This window comes from Lissotriton helveticus, chromosome 2_2 (genome assembly GCF_964261635.1).
Source record: "Lissotriton helveticus chromosome 2_2, aLisHel1.1, whole genome shotgun sequence".
Lineage (NCBI taxonomy): Eukaryota > Metazoa > Chordata > Amphibia > Caudata > Salamandridae > Lissotriton > Lissotriton helveticus.
Genome location: NC_136060.1, coordinates 484,168,037 through 484,191,872, shown reverse-complemented (window position 1 = coordinate 484,191,872; position 23,836 = coordinate 484,168,037). Strand labels below are relative to the sequence as shown.

Below are 23,836 nucleotides of genomic sequence, written 5' to 3'. Positions count from 1 at the left end.
AGGGACAGTGGCTGAGATCCATTCACTGAAATCCACCCACTTATTGTTCACGGGATGATGTCCTGTCGCTGCAGAGACTTGCAACCATTACTGTGGCCACCACTAGGGTAACTGCAAGGAAAACTTGGCTCTTTCTATATGTGAGAATGAAAAATGTGTGTCTCAAAACATCTAGTTTCTGTTGCTCCACGTGCATCAGCCAACGTTGCATCTTATGATACCCATACATTGTGGTCCATTGGGCCTCGGTGGATCGGAGCTCTCTGGGGCATTTTGTCAACAAAGTTTAGAATGAATTCCATCTGATCAACAAAAAGTGACAGCTACATTGTTTCGACACTTGAAGCTTTCTCGGCCAAGGAAATGTTGCATTGTTTCTTTTACGCTTGTAGCCTTTGTAATGACGCTGGTCTAGCTGTAACCTAAAGCTACTGTTAATAAATAGATACCTATTAATACATCTAGCTGTCCCAGTTGATCAAAGCCGGGCAGTGTCTGGGCAGACTTCAGGTAACCAGTACCGCTGCAAGCATGTACCTGCCTGGGGGATAACGAGAATGACCTTGCAGACCACCATGTGAGCTTCCTGTAATCATGACACTCTTAACATGTCCTCCCAAAGCTATGGACAGTTTGACCGGCAGGTTCTCTAGTTACTATTCGCTTAAACTGGCTGAAGCTGCCTTCTTGCCATGGCGTCTACCCATGCGTTCAGAATGAGACCTGTCACTGACGTAGGGGTGTTGCAGGGTTTCTGGCCAAGAACAGAACTATGTACAGGATTATGGGACCTTAGTGCACAGGGACTGAGCCCTCCCACCACCTTAGTACCTATGAGCCCAGCACCAACTAGCTATAGCATCTCACTTGCCCTCCTACTCACTCACAGAGAAACAAGTGATTAGACACCCCAGAGCACAACACTCTATACCTTAGACTATAGACGGTAGTTCTACATCATCGGTGCTGTCTCGCTCTTCTCCCTGGAAAGGTCCCTCTCCAAGTGTGTTCTCCGCATGCATGCATCGCCATGATATCAAAGTGCGTGAACAGCTGCATTTGTAGGTTTTGTCTAGGTGCTAGGAAGGCCTGACCAGAACAGAATAACAAAGGGCATTGTTGTTCGACCTTGCACATCATGTTCAGACTAAATCCCAGGAACAGACAGAAAGCGAACGCTGGACAGTTCTCATGTGAAAAGAACCAAGGAAGTCTGTGGAATAATAAAGTCATGTAGTAATGTGTGCAAAGCCACGCACTGTCTGCAAAGCTCATGCTAACTTAGAGAAAACAGCAATGACCCTATGGGCCACATGAGTTTACTTTCATGGTGATTCTCTTAAATCTAGTCGCTGCACTCTCTCTCTCTTTACCGGCACTGTTCCACCATCAGCTGCCAAGGAACAAATGTCATTGGTTCATTTTTTTTGTGACTAAATAAGTTGTGCACCAATGCGGAGAACTCCTTTTCTTAGACTGCCATGACAACCATGGGTATTTTCCTAGAAACACAGTTGCCCCATTCCTTTTGCTTGAGTACACCTACTTGTGATTCCAGGACAGGAAAATGCGAAATGTACGTGACTACTCCGCGAGTCATTCACAAACCAAATGCTGTTCGAAAAACAAAAGAAGCCATCTCTCCTTACATCCTCCTATGACCTTATCGCAACCTGAGCAATGCACTATTTGCACACCCAGTTCTATCATCAGGCATAAATGTCCACACATTCTGCCTCTTGTGCTAGTATCCCAGCATCAGTGCCTGCAGGTGTTTATCTGGTGGGCCTTGTTTGTACTTCAGTGCACTATAGAAACATGTCACTACAGCTCATTACTCTCGGTAAATGCTTACTTTGACTTGCTCTCTTGCACTGGATTGCTCGCTCTTGCTCAGTCACCAGATCACTTGTTCCTCACTTGCCAAATCACTAATATGTTCACTTTTACAATGCCGTATTTTCTCACTCACTCCTTACTAGATAACAATGCAGAGATTTTAGTTTTTATTGAGTGTTTTTGTTTTTTATTTCTTAGATGTGGGACTGACTCTGTCCTCCTTTCCTAGGTACTCTGAACTTCTTACGACTGGCACTGCGCTTCCTCTTATTATTGGATTCCTTCTCTATGCTGCTGCTCTACTTCTGTACCGGTGAGTGCGGGAAGATGAATCCGCCTTGTGAGGTTATTGGCAGCACTAGTTGCAAACATGAAACGCCGCCCTACAACCCAGCATAGTCTTTGGGATCATACATTAATACGTCTTTACATGGTCGCCCCATCTCCACCTGTAATGGAATAACGGCAGATAATAGATGTTGGGGGGCGGGTTCAACATGTATGTGTAGGGTGGTAGCTGGGTATCAGAGTCCGGGCTAGTCGCGTCTGCTCTCGGTAAAGCCCATTCAGTAAAGAGGATGGAATACATTTTTTGTAGGTTTCTAATTCTCTAAATTGCACTTGCGCCTTCTTTTTGACTAACTGGCATCAGCTAGCGGGTATGTATGCACTATCTATTTAGCACACACCTAGCCAAAATTTAATGATTCTATGAATCAGTTAACCATGAAACAATTTGTGTTGAAACCAACGCATCAAGGGTGTCACATTTTAGATCAAGTCTGCTCCAACGTGGCTCTACCAATGGAAGTCCCACTACCTTTGATCTGGTCTGATCACTTTTGGATTAAGTTTTCATGGCAGCCCCTTAATAAACGGGATCAGCTTCCCATTGGACAACTCATGAGGGTGAACGCCTTCAATAAGATCGATCCTCTTGAATTTATGGAGGGTTTAACTCAGAACAATCCTGAGCTATCAGAAATAATCGAAGATTATGCACGTAAATGCTATAACTGTATCAAAAATGTTATTGAAGAAAAAGGCCCCCACCCTCCAGTATAAAGGATCGAGAGACACTCCCTCTAAACCCTGTTTCTCAGCCACTCTTAAATTGGCAAAACAACACTATAAGACATTATAAGGCAAGTGGAGGAGGGAATATAATTCATTGGATTAAAATGCCGTCAAAAAAGCACAAAAGAACTATTATGCTGCCATACTAAAAGCTATACGCATGTATTATGAGGAGTGCATGGTGAAATCAGGAAATAATTCAAAGGAGATTTTGACAGTAGTCAAGAGTTTTATTTCCCCCATTGGCCTGTACTCACTCCAAGGCAGCCTCTACTGAATGGTGTGAAGAATTGGCTGGTTTCTTTGCCTCCAAGGTCCAATGGATAGAGGCAAGCCTAGGAGTGGGTAGAAGACTGGCTACTGAAGTTGAAACTCCATATTTGAAGCCACCTGTAAGCAATCCCAAACTGAGCTCCTTCGAAGTAGTCTCTTTGGAGGGCTCCCTTACTGCTCTCAAAATGTTAAAATCAAGATCCCCGATCGACACCATCCCCCAACTGTTATCTGCCGGCGTGGAGGTCATCAACCCAACGGTCAATAAGATTATTAATTTATCGCTAGAACCAGCCACGGTTCCTAGAGTTTGTAAACAGGCAATGATACTTCCCCTGCTAAAACAAACCTACAGCAGATCCAGCCACCCCATCTAATTACAGGCCCATTTCTCTACTTCCGGCTTTTTCTAAGATACTTGAGAAGCAGGTAAATAGAGAACTGTAGAAGTATTTGGAGTTCAATGGGTTCCTTCACTCGAGTCAATCAGGCTTCAGGGTCCTGCACAGCACAAAAACTGCTCAAGTAGAGGTAGCAAAATCCATTAGGGGTACCCTGGACACAGGGGATATAGCAGCACTGGTATTGGATCTGTCAGCAGCGTTCGGCACAGTTCTGCATGCCCTTCTTTTAGATCGTCTGCAGGAGATAGTAGTGACAGGGTTAGCAGGGAGTTGGCTAAAATCCTTCCTTGAAAACTGAAGCCAACAAATCTGGATCTTTCTGTTCAGCAGGTTGTCAAAAGGTGGGCACAGGGGTCCCTCTGGGTTTGGTGTTGAGCCCTACTCTTTTTAACATTTATCTTATACCCCTAATCCAGTTAGCAGATAAATTAGGAGCAAAAGTGATCTCCTATGTGGACGACCCAGTTGCTCTTTTCTTGGAATAAGGGAAAAGAGTATGTAAGTTCTCATGTAGAAACATGTCTTACCGCAGTCTTTCACTGGCTAGCAAAAGCGCAACTGAAATGCAATGAGGATAAAACTGAAATTAACCTCTTCGGGGAATTTCCTCCTGCATTCTGGCTAACATTTTGGCCAGACGATGTTCGCCCACTGGATCCCCAAGGAGAGCCAGTAAATAATTTGGGTATTTGGTTTGATGACAGGCTGTCATTTGGGCACCAAATCAAAAGGATAGTGGGAACTTGTTTTGGGATCATGAGATCTCTGAAGAAATATTTGCCACGCCTACCGTTCCATGCTAAGAAAACAGTAATTCAAGCAATAATCACATCACGTATCAACTATGGCAATGCTCTGTATCCCCTCCTTCCAGAATATCTCCTGGACAAACGTCTGGTGATCCAGAATGCGGCAGTTTGACTGAATCTCCCAAGGAGGGGCTCATTAGGCCACATCTTCGGCATCTCCATTGGCTTACTATCAGTGAGAGAGGGAAATTCAAGTCTTTGGTGCTTTTTCATGCCGCCCTTGATGGCAAAGGTCCTACCTACTTGAGTACCAGATTTAGCTTCTGCAACCCGCCAAGACAACTTCAAACTTCCAATAAATTCCTGGTACACCGCCCCAGGATTCATAGACAGAAAACCGGAGGCAGATAACTTACCTTGCTGAGGGCGGCAGCTCCCCGTGGAATTACGTGCCTTAAGCAATCCAAGGTGTTTAAAAAGAAGCTGAAACCAGCTTTTTCTCGATAAACTGAACATGCTCTCTTCCTTAACTTTCAGCTGCTACTGCGCCCGGACACTCCGTGGAGTAGCTGAGCGCAATATAAGTGCCGAATCATATTGGATCAATCATAAAAAGCTGTACAGGATCAAATAGAATCGTCTTATGTTATATGTATAGAGCACAACTCAAGCAGGAGGTATCCCGAAGAAGATGGATGTATGGACTGAGCCAAGGATGGGGCTAAGTGAAGAGCCAAGGTCTTCAGTTTCTTGCTGAAGACCTGATGTGCAGGGGTAGGTCATTCCAGGCTTTGGGATGAGGTAGGAGAAGGCACAACCTCTAGATTTGGTTCTGCATATGTGTGGGGGTGCGGAATACTAGTATGAGTACGGATGAGAGGAGGTATGTGGTAGGTTTGTGAAGTTAATGCAGTTGAGGTGCGTGGGGGGCCAATAGTGTGTAATGTTTGTGTGTGAGGAGTCTGAAGAGTGATTATTTGGGGCGTTGCAGCCTGTGGTGCTCTTTGAGGTGCAGGGTGATGTGAGTGATCCAGCGCTCTCACCAAAATATTGCACAAATGACACAATCTACTACCACAAAACTTACACTACAACACTAGGCCCATAACAACAATAGAGCGCTTGAATCATGAGGCGATAAGATCTAAATATAGTTGTTTAAACCATCTGCAATAATCAAGACCAGCTTGTCATTTTAGAAAGTTTAATTTAACACATCTAAAAAAACTTAGGTTTTGGTATTTTATTAAACAAGCATTAGAAAATGTCATAAAGAAAGATTTATTCAGTATTAATAAAAAGAGCATAAATCAAGAATTATTATTCATTAGCAGAAATAAGTAAAATTAAGCATTTTCCAAAATCCTAACTATATCTCTGTCTCTACCCTCATCACCTAATAATAAAGTAATTAATAAAAACTCCTGTCCTCACGTGTAAAGTCCATCAGCATAACATCGTCCTCCAGATTTCTCGAGCGTAAGCCAACTATGTGTTCTCTGAACCTATTCTTATACCCTAAATTAGCTGAGCTAACTATTTTTCACATTCCAGCAGACGAATTCTAGTTCTCCATTGGCTGAGCCACCTCGTACCACAGTAAACTGTGACACCTCCTTCTTACATGCCCGGGCAAATTCACTAGTCCATTGTTCATTTAGAAGTCTTGGCAGCTTCTCCTTAGGCTGCTACATTTTGTAGCGACAGTTTCCTTTTAACCTTGAGCTAGTCAGCTCTAAACTCCCATGGCACGTTAGCAAACGTTAGCAAATTTCTCCAAAAAGTCATCTTTTTAGCAGTTCATTCCAAGACCTTTCAAAATAAAAGCTCAGAGGCCTTTTCCATCCTTCTTGGAATTATTTTCACTTGAGCCATTTTCATCATTAGGCCTCTTTCAGAAAGCGTCAATTTTCTGCGCCACTGTCCCTGCGCCACTTTTAAAAGGGTACTATTTTTCTGCAGCCATCTCTAAGCTTCACTTGTAAAACTATTATATAAACAAACACAAAGAATAATTAATGCAAGAAATACAGTTTGTTCTGTTGCCTCCCATCATTGCTAATAATTAACCCATTAGTCTAAATTACCTAGCAGTAAAGCACAAATAAAGCAGCATTTTATATCTACCAGTCTTCATAAATCCAGCAGGGTTCTTTATGCACCTATAACGAATATAGTGACACCACATAGACAAGGGAAGCAAAATAAGCACATGCCATTATTTTAAAAACAGCTGCTATTAGTTATGACATGACGATAGACAAGATTAATTTATTATTTTCCACATACATGAGAATGCAACATATTGCACATTTATGAGCACACATATTAGTTTCCCGCGTGTTCTGTAATGTAATGTAACTTTAAACTAGGTTGAATTATTATACACACAGCACAAATTGTTAGCATTATTAATTTATTTATGGAAGTGTGACTTCACGGGTTTAAACAGATTTCTGTTTTCTATCCCGCTCCATCAACTCCCTCATCTGGTGATTAACAAATCACCACACCACCACCCAATATTTTAGCAAAGATTTTATCTAAGATGAACACGATTCAATTTCACCTGTGTTAGTATTTCTAAAGACTTATCTCATCAGTTTATCTACAATTCTCATATTGAGTTTTAAGAAACCCCTCTAGTTCTATTTCATTCTCTTGTGTATCATACAACTAAGTTTCAATAAAAGTGTTGCAAAACTATAACTAATAAAATGTCAGTATCTTGCTTGTCATATTGACCTTAAACTTCTCCTTATTAATTTCTCAAAGAACAATAACCTAAATTAACCAAAGCAGAATTATATTTGCATTAAGCTTGCAAAGAAAAATAAAACAAAAATTTTAAAAAATTTACCTAAATTTTCTAAAAATTTCTAACACCCCCCTTTTTCAATTTTTTTTTTTTTTTTTTTTTTTATACTCTTTAAACCTTCTAACAGTTTTTCTTCGACCTAATGTCACAAATTAATTTTTCAGGTAACATAATTTCTTCGTCCTTGTGTCGCCTAACAAGATTTCTTCAGCCTTATGCCAAAAACAGAAACCTAAAAATTTAACAGGTATGTACTTCAATCATTGTCACTTTTGTCTTCAATCTCTTTTTGACTGTGACTATTTACCTCCATTACAGGTATCACTTCTATTTTCTTTCCTGCCTCACTTTTCTTTTCAGAATCTTTTTGACTTGATATCTCATCAATCTGTTTCTTTGATCTGTATCTCAATTTGAATTTTAGGCCTTCATTTTCTCCTGGCCATTCATCACTTTTTCTTGGTAATTTCTTCTTTTGCTTGGTCACATTACATTCTGTTCTCCAAGCTCCTTTTCTGAATTTTCTCATCTGAGAATCTTCATCACTCTCATTAGTTTCAGTGTCAGACATTTCCATTCTGGACTCAGGTACTTCTTTACTCGGCAGCTTCACTCCGTTAGGAACATCATCTTTGTAGCTGGTACTTGGCAATTCATTTTTTTCTTCAATTACCTTCAACTTCCCAGTTTCAGAATTCCTGTTCCTGCTTTCAGAGTTACTTTTCTGCTTTTCAATACTCTCCTGGTCTTGAATCACAATCTGATCACATTCTTCTTCTGCTTCTTTTTCTGGCAGATTTCCATCATTTTCTGAGTCTTCAGTCACAACTTTCAAGTCTTCTTCAATCAAGGCTTGTTTTCTATTCATGTTCTCCAGATGTCGACCAACTTGTCGATCTTCAAGATCTGGATTCTCTTCAGGCTCTTCTTCAGAATCTGAATCATCAATTGTGACACTATCCTTATCAGGATTTTCAGGTGTAGATACACGAAAAGTATGGCCAGTGTCAATCCACCTCTTCAGTCTTTTGCACTTCTCTGCATTTATTGTGACAAGACTGACTAGCCTCCTTTTCTGCCACCTTGGCACTAGAGAATTTCCTTTTAGACGAACCTTTTTCCTGATCCTTTTACCTGGTAACTGATCAAGTACTTGTTCTTTTTCTCTTGTTTGCACTTCAGTTTCATCTTCATCAAACACAGAAATCATTTCATCTGATAAATTCCTTAAATTCTCCAAATTGATGCCATCATTGATAGTCATCATTCTCTTCTCTGGTATGAATGTCTGTCTCATGACCTTGTCCATCATAATATTACGTGGACTTAAATCTGTCTTTTTATCAGTAGTACTTCTCAGAAACATCAAAACAAGTGGAAGAATATCTGTCCACTTTATACCTGCAGCTAGGCACATTTCTGCATCTCTTTCTTTTATAGTAACATTCTTATGCTCCTCAACATCTGAAATTTCTATTCTATCTGTACAATGGAGCAATCTGTTTTCAATATGTTTTCTGTTATCTGATAACTTTGCAACAATAATTTCATCATTACGTCGCATCTGAAATGTTTCAACCCATTTTGTAATCAAACAGAAAATCACAAAAATGTAGCACAGTTTATCATGCAGTGACATTTCACAGTAATCTATTTGTAATCTGTTCAATGAACCACTCTCCTGTAATTCTGTTCCCAATCTCACAATTATTCTCTTAATTGTGTTCACTTGCTGATATGTTAGACACTTCTGGTAAAGAAATTCTGCAATTTTATGGTACATATTGTCCATATCAGTAATTATGCTATTTAGCAAAACTACTCTGTCATCTTTGTGTATCCGAATCTCATTCTCATCTCGCTGTTTATAATCTGCACTCAACCATGTGTTTCTCTCCTCATGAGTTGCATCATCTCGTAAGTCTTTGACTACTTGCCATGTTTCAACTATGGATGTTAGTATTAGTGAACTCAAAGCATGTTCATCATTCATTTTGTATGCTGCATATATCACGCCAACAAACCTTTCTGCCAATTGAATATCATCAATCAATCTTTTAATTAAATTTGCATTTCTGAAAAGTGAACCTGCAGAAGTTAATGTTTCAATCTGTTGATCAATTGCATCCTTTACTTTGATGTCTTCACTCAAAAGAACATCAATTTTATTCCAACATTCTGGAAGTGCATTTATTCTTTTTGGACTCTTTTCTTGATCTTTATTTAATCCTGTATCTATATTGTCTGTCTGTTCATTAACAAAAATTTGTAATGGCAGTGAAGCCATCTCATTCTGCTGAATCATTACCTGTCGCTGTATTTGTAGCTGTTCATTCAGCTCATTTAATTCAATCTCCTTTTCATTTGAGCATAATTTTGACTCGTCTGACTGTGTCAATTCAATTAGGTCTATGTCAGACTTCTCACTTACCAGAACTGAAGTCATCTCTGTTTCTTGCTGAGTTGTAATCCCTATTAATTCAATTTCAAATACAATAGAATAAACCTTTTCAGTTAATGGGACCTTTAAATTTGCGGAACTAATTTCATCCTTTCCCAGCACAGGGACTATCTCCGTTTCCATAATTTTCATGGACTCCTTTAAATCATTTGATGAATTTACATAATCAGGAATATTAATTCCAGATGTACCAAGCATTTCATCATGCTTTTCAATTGCATTAATTTTAGTAAAATTCTGAACTGGCACTTTATCAATCTGATCTGACACTTTTGGCGTTGTATTAACCTGTTTTGGGGGTCTTCTTGAATTTCTGTTCTGATCCATATTTACAACATCAATTTTACATTGATCAACATTTTCTACTCTGACACCTTTATTATTTATTTTCGCTAATTTGGGAATCTTTAATTTACTCTCGCATTTAGCAACAACCTTTTTCATTTTCTTATATAAGGAAGACATTTTATTTAATTAATTTGGTAAACGTACTCTCTAAATTTGCCTTGCAGCGTTTGCTGATCAATTAATTAATTAATTTAATACTATCAGGTGTAGAAAACTTAATAATTTGGTCAATTTAATATATCTCCTAATTTACCTGTATCACTAATTATAATTAACCTGTAAAGAAAAATATCAATTTGCAAAAACAGTAACAACGCAAAATATTTATTTATAACAATAATACCAACATATAATCACATGTGTTTTAAATGTACTTATTTTTCACTTACACACCTTCTGCAACATATACCTGTAAAAAAGAAAACCTAATCTGTTTTGCCTTAATTTACATATAATGTCTTGCTGCTACCTTGAACACAGCGCAACCTTCTAAATTACACCAGTAATTACAGTAAGTATCAAAATGCTTGGAAATATTTATTTATTTAATTTTGCTGCACAATCTTACATTCCCCTTAAAACAATTTATCATCTCTTAGGAGTTTCTTTGTGAAGAGTAAGCTACAAGCATGTACTTTAATAAACTTATCACTAAAGCAGTAAAATAATAATAAGCTTTTATCCCTCTTGGAATGTTGCTATTCAAAACATCTGCCTTATAAAAACAATGGAGTATGAAAAAGAACTTTTTATTTACATGTGCTTCATTGCCAGGGCATTTGACAACACTCTTTCAGTAAACCAATGCCCTGTTCCCACACTGATGGGAAACCATGAGAGGACTGAGCACTATGCTCTTAAAATGTGTCTTCCTTTAAATCTGTGCTCAATCTTGCACATCTATTTGCATATAAGGTCTGCACTGACAAGTATAGAATATGACATGCAAACGCAATTTCACCAGAATTCCCGGCAATTTTAATTTTAAAAAACGAAGCTCTAAGCACTAGCGCTAGAGCAAATGTAAACAATGGACATCAGCCAATCACCGCGGCTGCTACAACACGCAACCAATCAGAGCACGGCGGCGCGCATCGGCCAATCACAGCATAGCTATTGCTGTGACGTATGCTGTTATTGCTGCAGTCTCTCTCCCTTCGTAAAATGCGATCCTAATACAGCGCGCAATATTCACAACACATATCATCAGCTGAGACACGCATTCTCAACTCTACTTTCCACATATGCCTCACTTAAAACGCACCATAAGCGCTTAATACTCTTAATACGTTTTGCGAATAACTTACTGTGTCACTACTCAACTAAAGACTCTCTAGATACTTTAATAACAACTTGGCAGTGATTACGCGCAGGAGTCAATTGTAGCGCGTCAAAAACTAAAGCGGTGACTTTACTAATTTGTAAATAATTTGGCAAACAGTGGCAACGTGCATCAACCAATAACAGCACGACCACTATGACATCAGCCAATCACAACGCTGCTTGCGATGTTTCAGCCATTCACAGCACGGCGGCTTATGACGTATGTAACCACCGCTGTAACTCTAACGAGCGCTGCTGTTAATATATTCTCTCTCTTACTCTTCTTTCTCGCGCGCTTGTTACACATTAGCAGTAACTTAAAAACAATAGCGTGACTAGGAAGGAATATCCAAAACGGGAATATTTACTTTGTTATTATTTATGAAATTTCATTCTAGTGTACTCGCTCGTTCAAATTATTTACTACATGCTTCTCTCTTATAAAACATTAAAGCATTGAGGAAAAAGGTGCTAAAGCGATGTTTTAACGCTTATATTTTATTACAGGACACTTATACACAGTTACAGGGCTTTGCCCAATCAGGGCGCAGCTCACGGAGCCTTAACCAATAAGGTCGCGGCCCCTGTATGACGCTGCGCGTCAACAGCCAATGGGTGCGCGGCCTTGCGATGACGCGACGGGCCGTTTTAGCCAATGGCAGCGCGGCGGCTGACGCAAGCAGCCGCTGCAGCTAGCAGCTCTCCCACTCGGCTCTTCGATATCCCCCCTCCTTCACAAAATGTATTTAATTTACAATAGCGCTGCCAAAATGAAGAGAAAGACTACACTGGGGACATTTAAAGTAAATAACTAGTTTTAAAGTCAACGCGTTTTATCCAGATTCAGTGCTATTGACGATTCTTCAGCCAATTAGAGCGTTCCCTTTCTTTGACGCTCCGGATGCTTTAATCAATTAGAACACAATGTTCGAAATGTTCAGCCAATTACAACGCTAAACTTGAACTATAATGTTATTGTTATTACTGTTGCTGGTGCTTCTCTCCTCTCACACCCTCATGCTTATTAACGCTAATTGACAGATATTAATTATTCTTCATACAGTGTGCTTGCCACACGCATCAGTGTTTAATTTAACTGTATTATTGAAATAAAGGGAACAAAAGTAGACGTTTAGCTTGTTACAGCATAACGACACCTCAGCCAATCAGGGGGCAGTTTTTCATTTACAATGCTGACGCTCTAGCCAATCCGAGCGCGGCAATTCTGACGTAGGCAGCTGCTGCAGCTGCAGGCTCTCTCCTCACACGTTCCCACTCCTAAAACCAGCCCCTCCCTTACAATTTTTGATCGGGGCACAATTTAATGGATTTAAACTACGGAGAACGATTTATTATTACAATTTAAAGTATGGAATGTTTATAAAATGAATACTAATCGCTTTTTACTTACTTAAAAATGTTTAACAACGTGGAATACTTTTAATTATAGCCTAATTAACACAGAACATTCTAAAATGCTCCTGAATGTTTTAAAATAGCACAGTTCACCTTTTTATACTTTTCAACTATGCTGAACACTTTTGATTTGAGTTTTATTAACGTGCAGAGCTTTTAAATGTATTTAAACACTGCACAACATCATAAAAAGTCTTAGAATGGTACAGACTTTATCCTGAACTTTCCTAAGTACCTTAGAATTACTTTTGGTACATTTTAGTGAATATATAAAACGAAACACATCTGTCTGCTTCTCTAATTAGGATAGTTTACATACATTCAAGTATCCACACTTCGGAATAGACGGCGCTATTCACACTAAGGATAATTTCCATTTGTCAGTAGAGCAACTCTTACCCTACCCTTCTAACACGTAAGAATATGAACTCATTTTCCTCTGAACGCACCGCGAAGTGACAGTATCTAAGAGTTCCACTTGAACATACCTTACAAAACAATCACGCACTTTCACACTGAAAATTCCCTAACTTCAGACACACATGAAATCCGTACAGGACTCTCACCTGTTTATAGAAATCATGCACCGTTAGCAAAATAACACCGTTATCCGTACAGGGCTCTCACCTGTTTATAGATATAAAACATGTACCCGTACAGGACTCTAACCTGTTTATAGATAATCATGCACCGACATTACTCTACCCTTCACTCAAGCTCGAATATAACTAATACTCTTATCACAGTGAGTTTTATGGAAGGCGCTTTGTCCCTATTCTCATGCTGCTCTAATTTCTTAGAAAACCCTCACTATACAAGATTCACACCTAGCCCTAAAACTGTGTTGCACGGCGACAACACTGTATTGCACGGCGACAATACTTCTGGTACACGGCGATACCAACAGTGATACTCGGCGATATCACAGAAACAGATCAGATATTCTGCATGACTACTTTCTCATCACACAGTTTTTGTACCGGTACACACATAGCACAAAATAAACAAACTCAACATGTGTTAAAACTTAATCCTATGAATTTACCAACATATATGTATCATGCATGTAACATGTATGTCAAAAACAACATATATAAACCGTCCGATGGCTACCAGAAATTGATCCAGCGCTCTCACCAAAATATTGCACAAATGACACAATCTACTACCACAAAACTTACACTACAACACTAGGCCCATAACAACAATAGAGCGCTTGAATCATGAGGCGATAAGATCTAAATATAGTTGTTTAAACCATCTGCAATAATCAAGACCAGCTTGTCATTTTAGAAAGTTTAATTTAACACATCTAAAAAAACTTAGGTTTTGGTATTTTATTAAACAAGCATTAGAAAATGTCATAAAGAAAGATTTATTCAGTATTAATAAAAAGAGCATAAATCAAGAATTATTATTCATTAGCAGAAATAAGTAAAATTAAGCATTTTCCAAAATCCTAACTATATCTCTGTCTCTACCCTCATCACCTAATAATAAAGTAATTAATAAAAACTCCTGTCCTCACGTGTAAAGTCCATCAGCATAACATCGTCCTCCAGATTTCTCGAGCGTAAGCCAACTATGTGTTCTCTGAACCTATTCTTATACCCTAAATTAGCTGAGCTAACTATTTTTCACATTCCAGCAGACGAATTCTAGTTCTCCATTGGCTGAGCCACCTCGTACCACAGTAAACTGTGACACCTCCTTCTTACATGCCCGGGCAAATTCACTAGTCCATTGTTCATTTAGAAGTCTTGGCAGCTTCTCCTTAGGCTGCTACATTTTGTAGCGACAGTTTCCTTTTAACCTTGAGCTAGTCAGCTCTAAACTCCCATGGCACGTTAGCAAACGTTAGCAAATTTCTCCAAAAAGTCATATTTTTAGCAGTTCATTCCAAGACCTTTCAAAATAAAAGCTCAGAGGCCTTTTCCATCCTTCTTGGAATTATTTTCACTTGAGCCATTTTCATCATTAGGCCTCTTTCAGAAAGCGTCAATTTTCTGCGCCACTGTCCCTGCGCCACTTTTAAAAGGGTACTATTTTTCTGCAGCCATCTCTAAGCTTCACTTGTAAAACTATTATATAAACAAACACAAAGAATAATTAATGCAAGAAATACAGTTTGTTCTGTTGCCTCCCATCATTGCTAATAATTAACCCATTAGTCTAAATTACCTAGCAGTAAAGCACAAATAAAGCAGCATTTTATATCTACCAGTCTTCATAAATCCAGCAGGGTTCTTTATGCACCTATAAAGAATATAGTGACACCACATAGACAAGGGAAGCAAAATAAGCACATGCCATTATTTTAAAAACAGCTGCTATTAGTTATGACATGACGATAGACAAGATTAATTTATTATTTTCCACATACATGAGAATGCAACATATTGCACATTTATGAGCACACATATTAGTTTCCCGCGTGTTCTGTAATGTAATGTAACTTTAAACTAGGTTGAATTATTATACACACAGCACAAATTGTTAGCATTATTAATTTATTTATGGAAGTGTGACTTCACGGGTTTAAACAGATTTCTGTTTTCTATCCCGCTCCATCATGAGCACGGGGTAGGAGGTTGAGCCTGGGTCTGGTCTGGAGTCTTCTGATCAGCTGAGCGATGATTCCAGCATAGTGCTTTGCTGTAGTCCAGCTTGCTGGTGATAAGGGCTTGGACGATGTTTCTGCAAATGTTGATGGAGAGCCATTTGAAGATCATCTTGAGTGTATGGAAGCAGGGGATTTAGACTGCGTTCAATTGACCGGTCATGGGAAGTTGGTTACCAATTACTATTCCGAACATCTTTGCTTGGGTTGTCAAGAAGGGCAATGGGGTGGGTGCGAGTTTGACAGGACACCAAGTGGACTACAAGAGCGAGATGCTTTTGCTGAAAACTACTATTGCATCTTGCCTGTGTTGACTTTGAGGCAGTTGGGTTTTCATTCATCTGGCGACTTCGATCATGCAGGCAGGGAAATTGGACAGGGTGTTTGGCCTCTTGTCAGAGAAGGTGAGTATGAGCTTGAACTAAATAAGTGACCGGAAGGTAGCTGGTTTGTGGACTGTACTGCATTGCGATGTGGTAGCAGAGTCTGGTGACACATTGGACTAACTCATCATCATCATTGGGTTCTTTATTCGATGATTAAAAATCACCATAAAAGTACAAAAATTAAAAGTACATTCAGTTCATTTCTTGTAATAAACAAACCAACAGATTAGCATGTATCCTAATTTTAGTACAACAACAAAATCCCAGTAAATTGAATAAAACCTTATAATTCATTAAAACCAATCACGAAAGTCTCACAATTCCCCCTCTCTAGTAGCTCTTAATCGAACGGCTACTTTGATAAAATTGATAATACAGCACAATGTGAGGGGGTCCGACGCCTGTTGTAAAAAAATCAAGGCCTCTTTGGCACATTTTATATTAGATTTTTTCAGGATGTCAACCAAGAATCTACGCCTGGGTTCAGAATAAAATGGACATAACAATACAAAATGAAGGGAATCCTGCGGAGATCTATTGTCGCAGCCGCAGGTTCCCTTCTGCTCAATAGTAAGTGAATACCCTAATGGTGATCCTAATAAATATGGTAAAAAAATTGAGCCTAAAACGGTTCATTAAAAACCTTTCTTGTGCATTGTGTAACAGGTATAGGTAAGGTTCCGTTCCTTCTGTGGTCTTTACAAGGTTATATGCGCACACTGTCGTTTTAGGCATATCATGTTCTGTTCTCTGTGTGGCTTTGTGTTCCAAAAACGCTTTTTTAGCAATTGTCTTATGCTGGGGAGTGATCGCTGTCGGATCAATAAAAAGATTTCCTAGGCCCAGAGTTACCAATACAGACTTTACATAGCTGAGCCACGGGATTCGCGACCATTTTTCTCTGCCCAGGCAGTCCTTCAATATTTCCCTGCTTAGGCTCGCCTCTGGGTTTATCCAGATTTTAAGCCAGGCTAAGATTGGCCTAACCTTTATCGCGTCTTCAAGGTAGGGGATCCCTAACTCCCTGTGTGCTATTGCGGCTGCCAAGCTGTGTGGGGCTTTCAGGACGGAGCGAAGATGTTTGTTCTCCTCCCGCTGCAGTTGACAAGTGTATACAAAGCACCCACACCTCTGCCCCATAGATAACTTTAGAGCAGCACATTGAGTTATACAGGATCATCACCTGTTCGGGACACCACCTCCCCAGCCTTCGACCATAACCAGCTATAGCCCCATTGGTGGCATTCATTTTACGACAGCGATCCTCTATCAGGGCATTAAATTTTAATAAACCATCAAATAATACGCCCAGATATGAGAATGATTTAACCTTCTCCATCTTATGACTCCCAATCATAAAGGTACATTTGTTGAGGGTTTTTTTTACCAACAGTTAAAACGTACGATTTACCCAAATTGACAGAAAGGTCCAATGAACCCATAAAAGAAACAAAACCATCAATTAAAATCTGTAGACTCTTTGGTGTGCGTCCGAGGAGGACCGCGTCATCTGCGTAAAGTAACACTGGGACATGACGCGACCCCACTCGGGGGCAGTCAGATCCCAACTGTAGGAGATGCTGCTCAAGATTATTAATATAAAGGGAGAATAAAAAAGGCGCCAGGATGCAGCCTTGACGTACCCCACTTTTACATTGAAAGGAATCAGTGCATCCACCCTCAGTGTTATACCTGACTTGCGCTGAGGTGTTACTGTGCAATTCCCTAAGAATGTTAATGAGGCCAACCTCTAACCCCATACTGGTCATCATGTTCCAAAGCTTGCCTCTATTGACATGGTCAAAAGCAGCTGCCAGATCCATGAACCCCATGTAATGGGATTCATCGCTGGCCATAGTGTATTTAGCAGCTATCATATAGAGGTTCAAGCATTGGTCACTCGTGGAACGACCCTTCCTGAAACCGTACTGTACGCCTGAGATGATATTATTAGCTTCTGTCCACTCGGACAGCCGGTTTAATATCCCCCTTCCCAAGATTTTGGTGGATACATCAATCAGGGAAATGGGGCGATAACATTGTGGGTCGTCCCTGTTACCCTTTTTAAAAATAGGGACAATTATAGTAGTGGACTAGGAGGTCGGTAAGCCACAGCGGATTGCAGTATTAATTACTCTCGTCATTATAGGGGCCCATAATTCCACCGAACTGAGGAACAACTCAACTCAATCACCACAAGAATCTATTTGACAGCGTGATCAATACAATTAGTACCATTAGGTTTCGTAATGAATAACATCATTATCTGTTGATAGGACCAAGAGGGGCCACCTAAGGTTGAACGTATGTTGTAGTAATATTCCTGTTATGTTTTGTTATGGGTTGATCTTGTATAGCACTGGTCCATTTCTCCCTTCTGAAGTAGTAAGATTCCTGTCTCCCAACTCTATACGTCCTGATTGTTCTGTTGTCTCTGGTGCTCCAGTGGACTTCAGCAAGCCTCAACTGTGTGTGTGTCACCATATATCTAGTTATTGTTCCCACTGGTAACTCAGGGCCTGGGTTAGAGTTTAGTGGATGGGTTACTCTGTCACAAGCATAGTGGATTGTCTGTCCGCTGGATTACAAATGCATTATAGCCTTTGGCTCAGGAAATGAGGGAAACCGGGTAGGGACGATGCTTTTGACTCAGTACCTGTTTGACAAATGCTAAATCAGGCCCTCCATCGGAACCTGAAGCCGGATCCATTTTCCACCTTTCCAGGTGTGGCTCTGTGCTGGAATAGAATGGGACCTGCTGGAGTTCAGTGTGAAGCTGGCATTCTTTAGCTGTACATGTTTCAGGCTGGTCAGGTGCTTCGTGCTGGTGGAACAACTTGTGTTATCACTGGGACATACAGAGAGAGCGAGAAAGAGAGAGAATAAAAGGACCTCTTTACCCACCACGCAGACCGACTGCTAAAATCCCATCAGGGCGAAGAGAATCTTTCTACATGTCACGTTGTAGGAGGACAAAAGTCAAACTGAAACATGAGCGCTTTTGTCAGGCATGTAATCGGATTAGTTATAAGGATCTACACTGCAGAATTGGAAACAAATTGTTTTGTGTTTTGAAAAATGTTTATTACTAGCCAACAAAACCCCCTTTATTAATTGTAGACGGAACCGCTTTGCTAAGGTTTTTGTTGCCAATTTGTTTGAGAGAAGCTTTTGTTTTTAAATATATATATATATATATATATATATATATATATATATATATATATACACTAATGTACTAATAGACTACAGATGGAAGTTCATAGTTTCTGCTGCTAGTTATGCACCCACCCATCAACGTGACGCCCGCCCCTGACTTTGATCTGATGGCTCCACCACTTTTCTATCTCTTTCGCCCAATTTGAGGGATTCCCAGAGTAAATTATTCCCAAATCCAGCAGCGGTTTGGCTAGTGACCACGTAAGCTGGTTTGCAAATGTAACCCAACTTCTTTGGGAAAGGGAGAAAATTAGCCATGCCTGTGAATTATTGTAAATGCCACCTCATGTTCATCTTCTCTGATTCAGCAGCTAATGCTGATTTGTAACTCCTAATTGTGCTTGGGCTTGATGGAGTGGAAGAGGTTAGGCAGGGGCTGCATGTGGCGAAGAGTGAGTCAGTTTATTTATAAGGCAGTGACAAGAGGGCACTTAAACCTAAGTGGATGCATATGTAAGCACACAATCTTTGCTGTTTCAGACCACTGATGCTTCTAAAGCTGGCTGAGAGGGTATGGGTGTACTATAGGACCCGGCTGTGGGGCCTTGTCGTGGAGTACACTCATAGATACCATCTTGGATCCTGTCAGTATCGTTTACTTAACCTTACCTCAACCATTGGTAGCTGTGGCTGTGAGCAGTAAGTTCAAGTACAAGTTCAGGAATTTGTATAGCGCACTACTCACCCAGAGGGTCTCAAGGCGCTTGAGGGAGGGAGGGGGCATTACATATCGAAAAGCCAGGTTTTTAGTTGCTTTCTGAAGGAGAGGTGGTTCTGTGTAAGTCGGATGTGAGTGGGGAGAGAATTCCAGGTCTTGGCTGCTAAGTAGGAGAAGGATCTTCCTCCCATGGTGGATCTGTGAATGCGCGGAATTGCGGCGAGAGCTTGATTGGATGATCGTAGTTGGCGGGTGGGTGTGTAGAAGGACAGTCGTGTGTTGAGGCATTCGGGTCCTAGGTCGTAGAGGGCCTTGTGTGTGTGGGTGAGGAGACGGAACGTTATTCTCCTATTGACGGGGAGCCAGTGGAGATCCTTCAGGTGACCGGAAATGTGATCCTGACGGGGAATGTCCAGTATGAGTCTGGCTGAGGCGTTTTGGATGCGTTGGAGTTTTTTCTGTAGTTTGGCTGTGGTCCTGGCGTAAAGGGTATTTCCATAATCCAGTCGGCTGGTGACCAGTGCGTGGGTGACTGTCTTTCTTGTTTCGGTGGGGATCCAGCGGAAGATTTTTTTGAGCATACGTAGTATGTTGAAGCATGAAGATGAGACGGCGTTGACTTGTCTGGTCATCGAGAGGGAGGAGTCTAGGATGAAGCCCAGGTTACGTGCCTGATCTGTAGGTATGGGTGCTGTACCCAGGGCCGGTGGCCACCATGAGGCGTCCCAGGCAGAGGGGGATGATCCTAGGATGAGGACTTCCGTTTTGTCCGAGTTTAGTTTTAAACTGCTGTTTTTCATCCATTCGGCTACTTCTTTCATTCCTTCGTGTAGATTGGTTTTGGCGATGTTTGGGTCTTTGGTGAGGGAGAGAATCAACTGGGTGTCGTCTGCGTAGGAGATGATGTTGAGGTTGTGTTGGCTCGCGATGGATGCGAGGGGACTCATGTATACGTTGAAGAGGGTGGGGCTGAGTGAAGATCCTTGTGGTACACCAGAGATGACTTCGGTAGCCTCTGATTTGAATGGGGGGAGGCGGACTCTCTGGGTTCTTCCGGCGAGGAACGAGATGATCCAGTCCAAAGCTTTTCCTTGTATTCCGACGTTGTTGAGGCGTTGTATGAGGGTGCTCTGACATACTGTGTCGAAGGCGGCGGAGAGGTCGAGTAAGATGAGGGCAACTGATTCTCCGTTGTCCAGTAGCGTTCGGATGTCGTCTGTAGCTGCGATGAGGGCGGTTTCGGTGCTGTTTGGCACAGAAGCCAGACTGTGAAGGGTCGAGGGAATTGTTGGATTCCAGGAAGGCGGCGAGCTGACTATTGACGGCTTTCTCAATGACTTTGGCAGGGAATGGGAGGAGTGAGATGGGGCGGTAGTTCTTAAGTTCAGAGGGGTCTGCTGTGGGTTTTTTCATAAGGGTGCTGAGTTCGGCATGTTTCCAGCTTTCTGGGAAGGTAGCGGAGTTGAAGGAACAGTTGATGACATCGCGGAGATGGGGTGCGATGATGGAGTCTGCTTTGTTGAAGATGTGGTGGGGACATGGGTCGGTTGGCGATCCTGAGTGAATGGAGTTCATCAGGCGGATGGTGTACTCAGTGGTGATTCGGTTCCAGGCGATAAGGTTGTGAGAGTGCTGTTTTGGTTCGGAGGTGGGTGGAGTGGGCTGTTCATCGGATTGGTTTTCAAAGCTGTTATGTATGTCGGCGATTTTGTTGTGGAAGAAAGAGGATAAAGAGTCGCAGAGGTCTTGAGAGGGAGTGATGTCGTTGGTGCCGGCGGTGGGGTTGGTGAATTCTTTGACGATGTTGAATAGTTCCTTGCTGTTGTGAGCGTTGTTGTCGAGTCGATCCTTGAATGCAGATTTCTTGGTGGATCGGATCAATTGGTGGTGTTTGCGGGTGGCGTCCTTGAAGGAGGTCTGGTTGTCAGTAGTTGGGTTTTTTCTCCAGGTTTTTTCGAGGGTACGACATAACTTCTTGGATTTCTTAAGATCATCGTTGAACCAGGAGGCCTTTTTGCTACCTTGTTTGATCTGGTGGTTTTTCAAGGGTGCTAATTTGTCAGCGCAGTGGGTGATCCATTGTGTGAGTTTGGTGGCAGCTTGGTTTGGGTCCGCTGATATGGCTGGAGGGTTTTGGTTAAGCGATGTGAAGAGTTGGTCGGTGGTGATTTTGTTCCAGTTTCTTCGAGGAATAGGTTGTGGGGGGTTGTGGGTCGTGGACTTTTTGTAGCTGAAGTGAACGCAGCTGTGGTGCGTCCAATGGAGAGCTGTGGTGTGGTCGAAGGAGATGTGTTTGCTGGAGGTGAAGATAGGGTCGAGCGTGTGTCCGCCAAGGTGGGTGGGGGTGTCAACAAGTTGTTTGAGTCCGAGATTGGCCAGGTTGTTCAGAAGGGTGGTGGTGTTGCTGTCGTTTTTCTTTTCCAGGTGGAGTTTAGGTCTCCCAGTAGAATGTAGTTCTCGGAGGTGAGGGCATGTGGGCTGATGAAGTCGGTGATGTCTTCGTTGAATTGTGTGCAGGTTCCTGGTGGTCTGTAGTTGAGGGTGCCTCTACGTGTGGTCCTGGGGTCGGTGTGGATCTGGAAGTGGAGGTGTTCGGCGGTCATGAGGTTATCGTCGGAGCTGGTCGTGATTCTGATGGTTTTCTTATGGACGATGGCGATGCCTCCTCCTGTTTGGTTGGTGCGGTCTTTTCGGATGATCTTGTAAGCGTCCGGGATGGCTATGGCAAAGCAAAGTAAGGCTTAGCAAAGCAACTTAGTTTGAGGCATTTACCAGCACCAAACAAGGGAAAAGTTACACAACAAGAAAGAGACACAGCAATAATTTTTTAAACCAGAGCATATATGTTAATGCTGCTAACTGTCTAATGCTACCATCTAGTTGCTGTTACTCCTACTTATGCTCATGACATTTGCATTGACTTTTTAAAAAAATAACTTGAATACCTCTTTTATTGCTTTTATCACTTTCATTGTCATTTTGCTAAATCGCTTGAACTGTACTGTTGTCCTCCCCATTCCACCACGGGCTCCTTGGTCCCGATTGTGTGAAGGGAGGCAACTTCCGGTCCAGTCGAGGTTGGCGCTCTAGTCGCCTCCCCACCCTTTAAAACCGGATGCAGAAGCGAGCGCGCAGTGGATGCGCATGAGGAGGTGTACGCTATTGCTGCTAACTTTCTAATGCTACCATCTAGTTGCTGTTACTCCTACTTATGCTCATGACATTTGCATTGAATTTTAAAAAAAATAACTTGAATACCTCTTTTATTGCTTTTATCACTTTCATTGTCATTTTGCTAAATCGCTTCCACTGTACCATTGTCCTCCCCGTTCCACCGCGGGCTCCTTGGTCCCGATTGTGTGGATGGAGACAACTTCCGGTCCAGTGGAGGTTGGCGCTCTAGTCGCCTCCCCACCCTTTAAAATCGGATGCAGAAGCGAGTACGCAGAGAACGCACGCCGCGGGGGTGCCGGTGGCGCGCCGAAGGCAAGCCCATCTGCACCCGTCCGCGCCAAGTTCGCGCCAGGGGCCAGAGATGCTGTTCCTTTTATACTCCATCAGGGATCCCTAAACTATTCTAGAGAGGAACTTCTGGACTTATGCCCAACAAGGGCTCTCTGCCTCCTTACTATTGAACCTGAGCGATTAGTAGGCAGAAAGTGTTTACTCTGCACTCAGTGCAATGTGCTGATTAATAATGTAGTTTTGGCGCCACCCACGCACTCTCAAAGCCTGGACTGCACTATGTCAGGCTATCTCATGAACACTAGATCTTTGATGAAGAATAGAATTGCATTTGAAGATTTTGTGTCCCTCAGGAACCCTGACTGGGTCTTTATCACCGAAACCTGGGCCTCGGCCTCTTCAGGGCCAGATCTTGTTGAGGCTATTCCGACTGGCTATCAGCTTGCCAGATGTGACAGGACGGGCCGAAGGGGCGGTGGCCTAGCTGTCCTGTATAAGGACGGTTTGGTCTGCCACACACAGCAGCTTTCGGCTCCTTCGGACCCCTTTGAAGTTCTTTATTTTTCTATTAATTCCCTTCCCACGGAAAGTTTTTCTGGTATTCTCTGCTATAGGCCTCCGGGATTTTCTTTCCTTGGGGACTTTAACTTTCATTTGGATAACTCTCTCTACAGGGACACCCAATCCCTTATTGAAATTTGTAATGGCTGGGGCTGCCCTCAACTGGTCAATAGTCCCACTCGGTGAACAGCCATGACAACGCGGGGATTACCCCGCACT

At 41.7% G+C, this 23,836-nt stretch overlaps 1 protein-coding gene across 1 annotated transcript in view; it reads left to right on the top strand.

The window, feature by feature from the left end:
• Positions 1 to 23,836, top strand: part of LOC144821687 (uncharacterized) — a 113,311-nt gene that overhangs the window by 40,268 nt on the left and 49,207 nt on the right. Inside the window, exon 7 of the mRNA XM_078678907.1 lies at positions 2,069 to 2,152. Coding sequence (XP_078535033.1) covers positions 2,069 to 2,152 — 84 coding nt within the window. The remainder of the gene's footprint in view (positions 1 to 2,068; positions 2,153 to 23,836) is intronic.